The sequence below is a fragment of the Lathyrus oleraceus genome, chromosome 3 (assembly GCF_024323335.1).
Source record: "Lathyrus oleraceus cultivar Zhongwan6 chromosome 3, CAAS_Psat_ZW6_1.0, whole genome shotgun sequence".
Taxonomy (NCBI): domain Eukaryota; kingdom Viridiplantae; phylum Streptophyta; class Magnoliopsida; order Fabales; family Fabaceae; genus Lathyrus; species Lathyrus oleraceus.
The window spans coordinates 475,839,316-475,852,627 of record NC_066581.1 but is presented as its reverse complement, the minus strand read 5'-3'; the positions used below and the strand labels follow the sequence as shown (position 1 = coordinate 475,852,627).

The 13,312-nt window shown below is 34.7% G+C and overlaps 1 protein-coding gene across 2 annotated transcripts; it reads left to right on the top strand.

Moving 5' to 3' along the window:
* Positions 1-364: 364 nt before the first annotated feature.
* LOC127128242 (heat shock 70 kDa protein 4) lies at positions 365-3,472 on the top strand. 2 transcript variants are annotated; one of them, XR_007805798.1, is made up of 4 exons: positions 365-533; positions 700-945; positions 1,051-2,816; positions 3,226-3,472. XR_007805798.1 is itself a non-coding variant. In XM_051057465.1 (3 exons), exons 2-3 carry the CDS (start codon positions 726-728, stop codon positions 2,685-2,687), a joined length of 1,857 nt encoding a protein of 618 aa, XP_050913422.1. In that variant the 5' UTR covers positions 365-533; positions 700-725; the 3' UTR covers positions 2,688-2,830. The 2 variants fall into 2 exon arrangements, 1 of the variants encoding a protein (XP_050913422.1); XM_051057465.1 differs by lacking the exon at positions 3,226-3,472 and having other exon boundaries at positions 1,051-2,830.
* The last annotated feature ends 9,840 nt before the right edge of the window (positions 3,473-13,312 follow it).

Genomic DNA, 13,312 nt, shown 5'->3' with positions numbered 1-13,312 from the left:
ATTTGAGGCTTTTTTAAGGGAGTCGCCAATTGGATTGGCGCCCCCTCTTAAAAAATACACACAGGCGCCAATTGGATTGGCTAGGGCAGGTGCCCTAGCCAATCCAATTGGCGCCTCCTTGTAATTTTTAAGAGGGGGCGCCAATCCAATTGGCGCCTCCCTATTAAAGGTGGGGTAGATTGGGAAATTATTTGAAACTTGGGTTATTTTGGGAAATAATTTAAAAACTTGGGTTATATTAGTAAAAAATCCACAAAACAAACCCGTAGGTCTAGTGTATCCTAAATTCCTAATTAAAATCTGACAAAAATAAATAAATCCCTAACTGAAATATCTACTTGCGTTATAAACTTGACTAGAGGACTTAAGCAAGACCATATAACGTGTTTGTCTGCGTGACATATTTACATGCCTATCACACCCCCTTTAAAATTTGAAAGCAGTAGAGAATTCAAAACACGGACACTGTCACGGTGGTTACACTCGGTTGTTCTTCTCGATCAATCGCAAGTGATATCGTATCACAATAAACGGTGGTTAAACGCTTGATCTTATTCTAGTTATTTATGGTCTTGATATACCTGAAAATTAATTGAACCTTTCCAACTTTAGTTTATAAGAAACTGTTTTTGAGTGTGTCAACAAAACCTAATCGTTCCGCTTCTGCTTCCTAATCTTGCCTTTATTTTTCTTCTTTAGATTCTCTCTTTTACTTCAAAGATCACATGGCAAAAAAGTATGAAGGATGTGCGGTGGGAATAGATCTTGGAACAACATATTCTTGTGTTGCTGTGTGGCTTGATGAACACAATAGAGCGGAGATAATACACAATGAACAAGGAAATAGAACTACACCTTCATTTGTTGCTTTCACTGATGATCAAAGGTTGATTGGTGATGCTGCTAAGAATCAGGTTGCCACCAACGCAGAAAACACCGTCTTTGGTAATTTTCTATTTTTATCCGTTCATAATTTCATGTTGTTGTTATTGCATTGCATTGATATGTTTAATGAATAATGAGACGTACCACTAATGTTATTTTTTTCAGATGCTAAGAGATTGATTGGCAGGAAGTATAGTGATTCTGTTGTTCAAAAAGATAGGATGTTGTGGCCATTCAAGGTCATTTCAGGTGTCAATGACAAACCTATGATTGTTGTTAAGTATAAAGGTCAGGAGAAACTTCTATGTGCCGAGGAAATTTCATCTATGATCCTCACAAAAATGCGGGAGATTGCAGAGAAATTTCTGGAGTCTCCAATAAAGAATGTAGTTGTTACAGTGCCGGCTTATTTTTGTGATGCTCAGCGAAAAGCTACAGTAGATGCTGGTGCCATTGCTGGTCTTAATGTTATACGGATCATCAATGAACCAACTGCTGCTGCTCTTGCATATGGACTTGATAAGAGATCTAACTGTGTTGGAGAAAAAAATATTTTTGTTTTTGACCTTGGTGGTGGCACTTTTGATGTGTCCATCTTAACAATCAAGGATAAGGTCTTCCAAGTTAAAGCCACGGGCGGAAACACTCACCTCGGAGGAGAGGACATTGATAACCGGATGGTGAACTACTTTGTAGACGAGTTTAAGAGGAAGAACAAAGTGGATATTACTGGGAACCCTAGGGCTTTGAGGAGGTTGAGAACTGCTTGTGAAAGGGCAAAAAGGGTACTCTCTTTTTCTGTTGTCACCACGGTTGAGGTAGACTCTTTATTCCAAGGTATTGACTTCTTTTCTTCCATTACTCGTGCCAAGTTTGAGGAAATCAATATGGACATTTTTAACGAGTGTATGGAGATCGTCAAGAGTTGTCTTACAGATGCTAACATGGACAAGAGTACTGTAAATGACGTTGTTCTTGTTGGTGGGTCTTCTAGGATTCCCAAAGTGCAGCAACTATTGCAGGAATATTTCAACGGAAAGGATTTATGCATGAGCATCAACCCTGATGAGGCAGTTGCTTATGGAGCCGCTGTACAGGCTGCTTTGTTGAGTGAAGGCTTTCAAAATGTTCCAAACTTGGTGCTCCGTGATGTTACACCATTGTCTCTTGGTTTGTCAGCAACGGGAGATATCATGAATGTGGTGATTCCTAGGAACACTTGCATTCCCGTCAAGATTACCCAAAGTCGTGAAACAGTTGCAGATAATCAACCTGACGTCTTGATTGAGGTTTATGAGGGTGAAAGAACTAGAGCCAGTGATAACAATCTGCTCGGTTCTTTTACTCTTTCAGGTATTCCTCCTTCACCTCGCGGCTATAGTTTCAATGTATGTTTTGCTATAGATGAAAATGGTATTTTGACTGTTTCTGCTACGGATAAATCCACTGGCAATATGAATGAGATTACCATAACAAATTACAAAGAAAGGTTGCCTGCTGACGAAATTAAAAAATTGATTGAAGAAGCCAAGAACTACGGTATTGAAGATAAGAAATTCCTAAGGAAGGCTAAAGTAATGAATGCTTTAGATTACTGTGTTTACAAGGTGAAGAATGCTTTAAAGCAACCAGAGCCTAATTCAAAGCTTTCGTCTGTAGATATCGACATGATCAATTCTGCAATTACGGTAGCCTCAAACTTGCTTGATAGTAGCCAGCAGGTTGAAATTGGTGTTCTTAAGAGTCATCTGAAGGAGCTTGAGAGTATGCTCGAACGCATTATTACAGACAAGAAGGAATAGCTTTCATTTTTTAGATTATATCCACAGTTAGTTGATGTTCTGTAAGTGTTGACTGAAAACTGTACTATGATTATCAAACAATTGAGGTTTGATAGTTTTTGCTTGTTTTCCCTACAAGTTAACCACAAGGTACCTTTATCTCATTGAATTATCTTTATCTTTCTAGATTATATCTATAGTTAGTTGAAAATTTCCTAAAAAAATGACAAAGTCCGTGTTCACCAAATGAGAAATGCTTCGAAGGAGAATACTTTTCTAAAGCTATCCTCACAAGAATATCATAACACCAATACTGCAATTACATATTTGCTTGATGAGAATAACAAGCAAGATGAAATCGATGCTGTTGAGGATCATCTGAAAGAGCTGGAGAGTATGTTTGAACTAATTAAATAGTCAAAATTCAAACCTAAGTAGTTTTATTTTTCTGTTAAAATTTTATGTTTTGTTTTCCTTTCAATTGTTCTTGTAGACTTGTAAATTGTATGCATAAAAGCATAAACTCACCCCTCTTTTAACTGTTTTTGTTAATCTGTAGATTAATAGGGCTATTTTACAAGCTTCATTGGCTTATTGCATTGAGTGGAGTTATAAATGTTCATGGTAATTCATGGTAATTCATGTTAATCTGGAAGATATTGTGATTTTTATTTTCTTGTTTCGCAATTTTCATGACATTTATCACACATGTCTGAGTTAAGTTGGTTGAGAAAGTGTACGGGAGATGGTTAATGTGTAACCACTTTAGCTTTGTTTGGCTGTGTATAAATAGCTCTATTGTAACAGATTTTGTAAGTTTTTTTTGATAATTGAATAACAGAATGAGAGCACAATGCTCTATTTCTATTTATCTCTCTTTTTGTTAATCATGATTCATGAGTGTTTGTGAGAGAGTTGATATGGTATAAGTAGATCTTTGAATCAATCCTTAGTTCTTTTCTTTATCTCAAAGTTCGGTTCGTGTTCTTCTGCATTTTCTTTTGGCTCGATTGTGTTTTTTTCTTCGTTTCAAGAAATCATGGAGGCTCAATTTCATAATGCTTTCTTCGTTCATGACTCAGATCATCCCAATCTAGTTCTTGTTTCGCATCTCTTAACAGAGGTTAATTATCCTTTGTGGCGGTGTTCGATGCTAATTGCTCTTGGAGCCAAGAACAAAACCGACTTTGTTAATGGAACGATTTCACAACTTTCAGAAGATGATCTGAAATATGTGAGATGGAATCGCAACGACAACGTAGTTGCATAGTGGCTCTTGAATTCACTTTTCAAATAACTCGTTGGCAACATCATTTACTCTTTCACTACAGCCACTACCAAAATAAACTTTTAACATCAGTTAAAAATGAGTTAATTTCGATTTGTTTATTCGAGATAACGAAGAGTGTCATGAAAAATGAATTAATTTATCACTATGATGAAATTACATTGAGAGAGAAGACTAATTGATCTATGGGTTTGATTCTCAACTACTAGGTATGACAACATAACCTGTATCTGCGGATACCCATCCAAATCCGTCCCGAAATTGACGTGGAAAACCCGTTTTTGACTGGGTTTGAGTTCGGGTTTGGGTTTTTCCCGATTATAAAATATGGGGACGGGTCGGGTAATGGGGACACTAGTACTCACCCCTAACCCGTCCCATTTATTTCATTATGTACATTACTATTTATTTTTGATAATTTAGAATATTAAATATGTGGTCAATGTTTTGATATTTTAATTTGAATTTATTATTTAAAATATTTGAAATGAATGTATGAAATTTTTTTAGATTGTTTTATTTTATTATGTGTAATGTAGTTTTATTTTGGAAAAAAATAAATATTTCTATTAAAAAAATTGATTTCACTAAATGAATGATGGTGGAGCGGGGATATCTGAATCCAACCCGAACCTGTTTGGGACGGATTTGGGTTTTGATTCTCCATCCCTGTTTGGGTTTGGAGCGGGGAACGAGGATTGTTTGAGGATTCGGATTTGGGTTTGGGGGAGGTAAAACCCGTCCCCGACCCGCCCCGCCCCGGTGCCATGCCTACCAACCACTACATTTTTATTATTTTTAGAGATGGATAACGCACCCCACTTATTCCCTCGATTATATGAAAAATTGGGGAATTATATTCAATCTTACTACCTCGGTTTAATAAAATAATTGAGAATAAAACATTGCTATTTTTTTCTTCTACATTTTCGTTTTAACCGTATTACATGACATATTTTGCCCCTTTTTGAAACAGAAATACTGTGTCCATTTCTGAAGTAGAAATATTGTTACCAAAAACATTTATTGTTTATATCAATTGTATAACCAAAATGGCGCACACCTTATACTTTTACTATAAAATTAAGAAAATGATTAACCAACAAAAGAAAAAAGCAAAATGAAAAGTTTTGAACAACCATCCAAAAGTTTTCTTCGATGAATTTTGTAACTAGTCGTTAAACACTATAATTTGAACCATATTTGAAACAAATTATGATAATCAATAACAACATTAAATCTTTAAACTATTGATCTCAACAACAACAACATTCAAACTTAAATATCAACAACATGGATCAATAACTACAGATATTATAAATAATTTATAATCATATATGAAAGTCACAAATAATAGCACTTACTTTAGAGGTTTTTAATTTTCTGACTTTTACCATGTAAGATATGGTATCCTTCGACATATCTACATGTTTGAAAAAAATAAATATTAGTAAAATGAATACAAATGTTGAATAAATATATATATATTACTAAGTCATATAAAATATTTACTTACTAGTTTTTCCATATCCACTCTTGATGATCACAACGAATAACATGTACATCATCTTAATCATTTTCTATAGATGAGAGATGTACATGTGTTGCGAAAGAAGGAGTCTCAAAATTTAAATATTTATTTTCATCACTATCAGTAATATGTTTTTCTTGTAGAACAATTGACCATCTAGTGTTACAAGAATTAATGATATAAAAAACTTATACATTTTACTTGGGATGGCATGATAAATGGTTTGTTTCTATACGTTGCTTTTTGAATATCAACATGTATGAATCCTAAATCATTGATTTCTACACCATTGTTACTTTCAATCCACTTAGCACTAAAATAAAGGAACTTAAAAATAATGTAATCAATCTCCAAAATCTTCTCAATGACCCCAAAGTACGCTCTAGATGTCAGTACAATATTGTTATCTTTGAAACTAGAGAAATACATGGATTTAACTTCAAGCATAACCTCACTATTTTGCATGGTACTACAATCATCCTTTAATTTTTTTGTGTAGAATGAAAGTTTAGTAATGTCATATGTACTCCAAATTATTATATTAAACTTAGATATATATGACATCCATTTAATTGTCTCAGATGCACTTCTATCTTTAGAAACTCATTCATTAAACCAATTTATGAAAGTTTTATTATGCTCTATCAACATCAATTTTTCACTCATTTGGAGAATTTTTTTCTTGATAAGACTTTTGTGAACGGACAAGTAAGGTTGAACTTCATCAACATTATTCAATATATACAAATGTGCTTGAAGAATTACATTTCACTTCATTGTCTTAACATTTAAACCTTGAGTACCCTCGATATCTTCCATCGTGACGAGAATTAGGGATTTCTATAGAGTTTACTTCTGACAAATAGTTTCTACAAAACTCAATAGCTTTTCTTGTGAAGTTTCCATTAAACGATCGAAGATTCCAACAGTGGTGATTCTTCGTATGCCCTTTAAAGATCTTCTTGTATCGCACTACTGGATGCATCCATCTTAAATAAACTAGACCGCACAATATAATATCCCTAACTAGATGAACAATTAAGTGAACCATAATTTCAAAAAATGATAGAGAGAAATACATCTCTAATTGGTACAAGATAATTGTTGTCTCATGTTCCAACTCATCTAAATTTTCAGGATCAATGAATTTACTACATATAGAATTGAAGAATAAGAAAAAATTAGTTATAGTTACCCTTACACTTTTTGGTAAAATGTCACGGATAGCCACTAGTAGAGTTGTTGCATCGATACATGGAAATCATTATATTTTAAGTCAATTGATTTGATATCTTTCCTTGACACAAGTTTCTTCACATTTGATGAGTACCCTTGGGAAAATTCGACACCCTACAAACAATCGCAAAAACTTATTTTTCTTTTTAAGACAGAGTGTGACATGCTGGATGTAAATATATTATATTTCCTATTTCTTTTGGGGGAAACTCTTGTCATATACCCATCATCACCATATCTAGACGAGATTTCTTATTATGTTTTGTCTTGCCTTTAATGTTACGAGTAAAGGTGTGAAAAACACACGAAAGGGGGGGGGGGTGAATTGAGTTTTAAAAACAAAATATTTTTACCAACTCAGAAACACCACTCAAATATTAATAACAAAGAGATAAAAACGCAAGTATTTTTATTCTGGTTCGCTTCAAACTCAAAGCTACTCCAGTCCACCCGCCAATGTGATTTCGCCTTATACATAAGGACTTAATCCACTATAATCAACTGATAACAATAGTCACAATGAATAACCTTCTTTTTTTTCTCAAGGATCCGACTATATCATAGTCTTCTTAAGAACTCACATAGAACAACTTTCTTTATCTTCTTAAGAATCTGACCATACCTTAGTCTCCTTAAGGAATCAAACAAACAGTTTGAATAATATTTTGTGTGTTATAATTTTCTTCTATACAAGAAGATTTTATACAAATGATAAACAAATAATTAAAGAAAAACTGTGTATAAAAATGATAGCTTTTCATAAACAAATAGACTTTGCCAAGTTTTGCAATACTTTAGCATTCTTTTTTTCTTCAAGTCTCCATGTCCTACTTATATAACATGAGGAAAATATCGTTTGAAGGCAAAATGGGGAAACCAAATAGAGCGGTTGTTCACTGTTGGATGGTGAAAGGAGTGATACTGTATAATATCATTCGCCCACAAATTCAGTGACATGTATGATGTATAGTACTGTCCTTGCCCACGAAATCAGGTAGTGGTATTTGATTTGTACTATGTACTATTTGATCACGTATCCATTTGATCTTATCTTCAAGTTCATTGGCTTCTGATGAAAGTTGATGAAGCATGAAATGAAGAAACATAAAGCTGAATTCAGAAACTTCAGAATCTTCAGTCAGAACCTTGATAGTGTTAGTAGTCTGGCTTGAGATCTTCAGTATCTTCAGAATCTTCAGATTCTTTAGTCAAAACCTTGATAACCTCAACGCCTGGCTTGAGATCTTCAGAATCTCCAGCTAAGTAACACAACTTCATAAGCTTGCCATTCTTCAGAAGCTTAATGATCAGAGTTACGTCCAGAAGCACAAATTGAGAGAACATTGCAGCAACAACATAGCGTCTCCTCAGAAGCTTCTTAGAAGTGAAACAACACAGAAGCAGAAAGATCATTATAGCAACAACTTTTAACATCTTTTAGAACTTCTCATGACTGGAGCAGAAGCGAAATTAGAACTCATTATTCAGAAACTGAAGACGTTGCACGTCATATACTCAGAATCATAACTGATTGTTAAAGTTACACAATAACAAACCATTAGGGTACCAAATTTTTTCTCACACAAATACAACATTGTTATCATCAAAATTTCAAGGTATAGATGCAAAACCAAATCTTTTTCTAACAATCTCCCCCTTTTAGATGATGACAAAAACCAGTATTTTGATGAACAATTTTGTACAAGGTAATCACAAAAGGATACATCTTACAGAAGCACAAAACTCCCCCTGAGATTTATAATTCTGAAAAGATAACTTATTAACCTTTTTGAAGTACCATAATGATCTTCCCGCAAAATATGGGTTGTCTTTAGAAATTGCTTGATGTTGTCCAGAGCACTTGTTTGTTAACATCAACATTCTGATGAGCTTCACTTCAGAAGCTTGGTTGGATTCTTGTGAAGAAGCTTCAGAGCCTGGTTATCTTCAGATGCTTGAATTCTGGTTCTCTTTAAAATTCTTTTTCAGAGCTTGGTTACCTTTGAAAAAATATATTTGAAAATAGCTTTCAAGACTTGGTTAAGAATTCTTGTTAAAAGCTTGATTGCCAGATCTGATTACTATGAAAATTACACTTCCTCAGAACTTGATGCCAAATTTTCAATTCTTCAAAACTTGATGCTAAGTTCCCCAAGTTCAGAGTCTGGTTTTTAATTCCTTGAAGACTCAATGCTTGGATTTGATTCCTTGATGAGATTCTTCTCAAACAACATTAAAGCATTCTTCTGATGTTTGAACTTATCTCTGCAAAACACTTAACAAACTATTCTTCGAAGTAGTTGTTAGCAGTAACATTAAATAATGTTTGGGTTATGATTTATGAATATAGGTATATCAAAATCAATTATGATTTTTGAAGCTACCCGAAAAACACTCGAGCACATCACACGCTCAAAGATACAACAGAGTCGCCATCGAACTTTAGTTATTCCCGAAGGAAAGGGAAAACATCGATAAAACCCCGAGGAAAGAGAAATGAGTAAGGCAGTCAGTTATGCAAGGGGAAGGTATTAACACCCCTAACATTCATGGTACTCCATGGGAAATGTTTTGAATGTTCTTTGCAAGAATATGTGTTATTATCTGAAGATTACTCGCGAAAGGGGAAACAGGGGTTAATAGATAAACTATGAAAAAGGTGAGAAATAGATAATTTTGCTCGCCAAGGATTTGGGCCCTCGTGCCTACGTATCCTTATTCAAGCAATGAGGAAATCATAGCTCCGTAGTTCATGGAACTAGGAAGGATGCGTTAGTTATTTTTAGTGGACAATACTAACATTCACGTTCTATTATCGACTGACTTGTATGCTCGAGCATGAGAGCTTTAAGCGTCTGTCTATTTGCAGTATAATGGATGAACTCAAATCGCACTCTAGCAGTTAAATATTGCTTGCTCGCACATGGAGGCTTAAGCGTCGTTCACGGTAGAACGGAAGTAACACGTCCTTTATGCAAAGGTTTTAAACTGAAAATGCAGCCCAAAGGAAAAACTGAGTTTGATGAGGTGAGTTTTCTTTTATTCTGAAATAAGAGTCATGATTTGAATCATACTAAAGTCTACAAGTAGAGATGAATACAGTGAGCAACTGGGTCATTTGTCCCGCACCCAAAGATATCCAGAATGGGGGTAGGAATTCTCCATTCCTATTCCTTCTCCATTGCTTAAGGCTCGTGTCGTACAATCCTAATCGTATGGTTAACTGTTTTTGAGTTTATTCACAAAATGGTTTTAGTTTTACTAGGAGAACAAGAGGATAGAAAGAGAAACCCTGGAAGGTGGAAGTCTGATCTTCAGTCTGATCTTCATTCTGTGCTTCAATCTGTGTAGAAATACTTATCAATCATCCGATTCAAATTGCACTAAAGTATATAAGTAGAGGTGAATACGGTGAGCAACTGGGTCATTTGTCCCGTACCCTAAGATATTCAGAATGGGGGTAGGAATTCTCCAGTCACATTCCTTCTCTATTACTTAAGGCTCATGATGTGCAATTTGCATCATAATCGATGAGTGTTGAAGTCGAATTTCCTTGCAGCTTCCCATGATGAAGGGTTGTCTTTAAATGATGAAGAGGCTTTCCAATCAACTTGAGTCAAGTTGTGCTAAAGCCTATGAATAGAGGTGAATACAATGAGAAACTGGGTCATTCGTTCCGTACCCAAAGATATTCAGAATGAGGGTAGGAATTCTCCAGTTCCATTCCTTCTCTATTATTTAAGGCTCATGACGTGCAATTTACATCATGATCAATAAGTATTGAATTGGACCTTTGTAGTGCTTGAATAGTAGTCCTATCTTGTACTGATTTAAATAGCTTATACTCTTGATCTTGATCTTTGAATCTTGATTGAAGTAGGAAATCCAGCATCCAGTACATCTTGATCACAAGGACTTGCTTTATCAAGCGATCAAGGGTCTTTTAATCACTTGACTAAGCTTGGGGAAATAAGCAGCGTTAAAGGATTTAGTCGATAAAAGCGTACTTTGATCAACTTAATCAGTGGGGGAAAATCAATTGAAAGTGAAACTAACTACTTAAAGGATTAATGTTTATTAGAACACTTTACAAAGCCTAAAACTACGGGAACATGCAAAATTGGACTATTTCTAAGCCTAGGGGTAAAACAGTCAATTCACAATCTATGAATATTGAATTAAAATTTTAATCATGCAAATTGTAATTAAACCCAATATTTCTGAAATTCAATTATCTAAATTCTAAAATTTCTAATCAAATCTTAAAATTCCAACAAAAGTCTAATAATCTAAAATAGATCATTAATATCACTAACCAATTCTAAATTCTAACATTAAAGTAGATCCCAAACATCGTTTTTGGTGAATTGATTCAATTCCTCTTGCATAGCCAGAATCCATTAATTATCCAGAAGAGCTTCATCAATAGATGTAGGTTCTACCAGAGATACCAAACCTAAAAGAGTCTCTTCAGAAGGTTAGAATGAAGATTTAGTTCTGACTGGTGCGTCTTTATCTCCCGGATTCAATTCTTCAGAATGAGAAGTTCTTGGTCTACTCTTCTTCTGATGAGTTGGACCAATGACAACTTCTGGTTGAGTCGCTTATGGGTCTTTTGCTTCATATTCTTTAGCTTTGCCTTCTGATTCTTTTTTCTCCATAATCATTATCCTTGGATTCTGAAAGATTGATCTTCAAATCTGCAAATTTCTCAACTAGCTTTGACTTTTCAGGGTCAAGCTTATCATTGAATTTAACATGAATTGATTCTTCGACAATTCGTGTCTCAGTGTTAAAAACTCTGTAGCCTTTAAAGTGTTTAGAAAATCCTAACAGTAAGCACTTATGTGCCTTGGAGTCAAACTTGCCAAGATTCTCTTTAGTGTTCAACATAAAACACTCACAACCAAAAGGATGAAAGTAAGAAATGTTGGGCTTTCTATTCTTTCACAATTCATAGGGAGTCTTGGCCATAATAGGTCTAATAAAAATCCTGTTTTGACTATAGCAAGTTGCGTTAACTGCTTCTGCCTATAAATGTTTAGCCATATCAGTTTCTTAAATCATGGTGTAGGCCATTTCTTACAAGGTCCTATTATTCCTTTCTACAACACCATTTTTTGTGGAGTTCTAGGAAAGGAGAAATCATGGGAAATACCATTTGCATCAAAAATATTTTCAAAATGTTTATTTTCAAATTCGCCACCATGATCACTTATGACTCTGACTATTTTGAAATTCATTTCTATTTGCACTAGTGAGCAAAAGGTAGAGAACACAGAATGTGACTCATTCTTGTGTTTCCAGAACTTTATCCATGTCTATCGACTATAGTCATCAATGATGATCAATCCATACTTCTTTCCATTGATAGAGGCAGTTTTCACTGGTCCAAATAAATCAATGTGTAGAAGTTCTAACGGTCTAGAGGTAGAAACAATAGTTTTCACTTTGAAAGATGTTTTAGAAAATTCTCCTTTCTGATATGCTTCACAAAGAGCATATGAAGCGAACTTCAGGTTGGGTAAGCTTCTGACTAATCCATGCTTATTTAGCTAAGAAATCCTTCTCATGCTAACATGGCCCAAACTTATGTGTCATACCCATTGCTCCTCATTATCAGACATTAAACATTTTACATTTTAATCTTCAAGATCAGAAAGTCTGATTTTATAAATGTTGTTCTTTCTCTCCCCGTTAAAAAGGACTGTACCATCTTTCTGACTAACAACCTTACATGACTTTTGATTAAAAATGATATCATAAGCATTGTCACTAAGTTGACTAATAGACAAAAGGTTATACATCAGACCATAAACCAAAAGAACATTAGTAATAGAAGGAAGTTTACAGTTACTACCAATAGTTCCGGAGCCAATAATCTTTCCTTTCTGGTTTCCTCTAAAACCAACAAAACCTCCAGGCTTAAGCTATAAATCTTGGAACATGGACCTTCTACATTTCATGTCACGAGCATCCACTGTCCAGGTACCATGATTGGAGTTTCAGCCAAGCTGCTAAGGACGTCTGCAACATAAATTATTTTATCCTTAGGTACCCACTTTCTGGGTCCTCTTTTGTTACTCTTACAACTTTGGATCTTTGAGCATAAGGATAATCACATGGGATTTGAGCATGATACTTAGGTTTCAGAACTTAGTTCTTACCCTTTGTATGATTCTGTGTCTATGTAGAAACATCAAGCTCATTGCCAACAGGCACAAAATGCTCATAAAGAGGTTTTGGTTTTACCTTCTTACTTTCGTCAGGTTTTATAGTTTCTATAAAACCTAAACCTTTCTTGCCATTTCTGCTAACTCCATAGATTCAAGAATCCGTTTTGCTTCTATCTATGTTTTTAGCCTGAAAGTACTGGAATACTCTGTCATATCTAATGACGCAATCCGTTCCAGAAGCTTCTGAGACTATTTCCTCCTCTAGTTTTGAAATTTTGCTTTTCAAAGCAGAGTTATTTCTTTCTAAAGAAAATAATTTTTCATTTAGAAAGGAAATATATTTCTCAAGCTCACTGCGAGTTTCAGAAGTGTCATACAATCAAATTTACCCTACCTCCACATCACCCTCTATAAC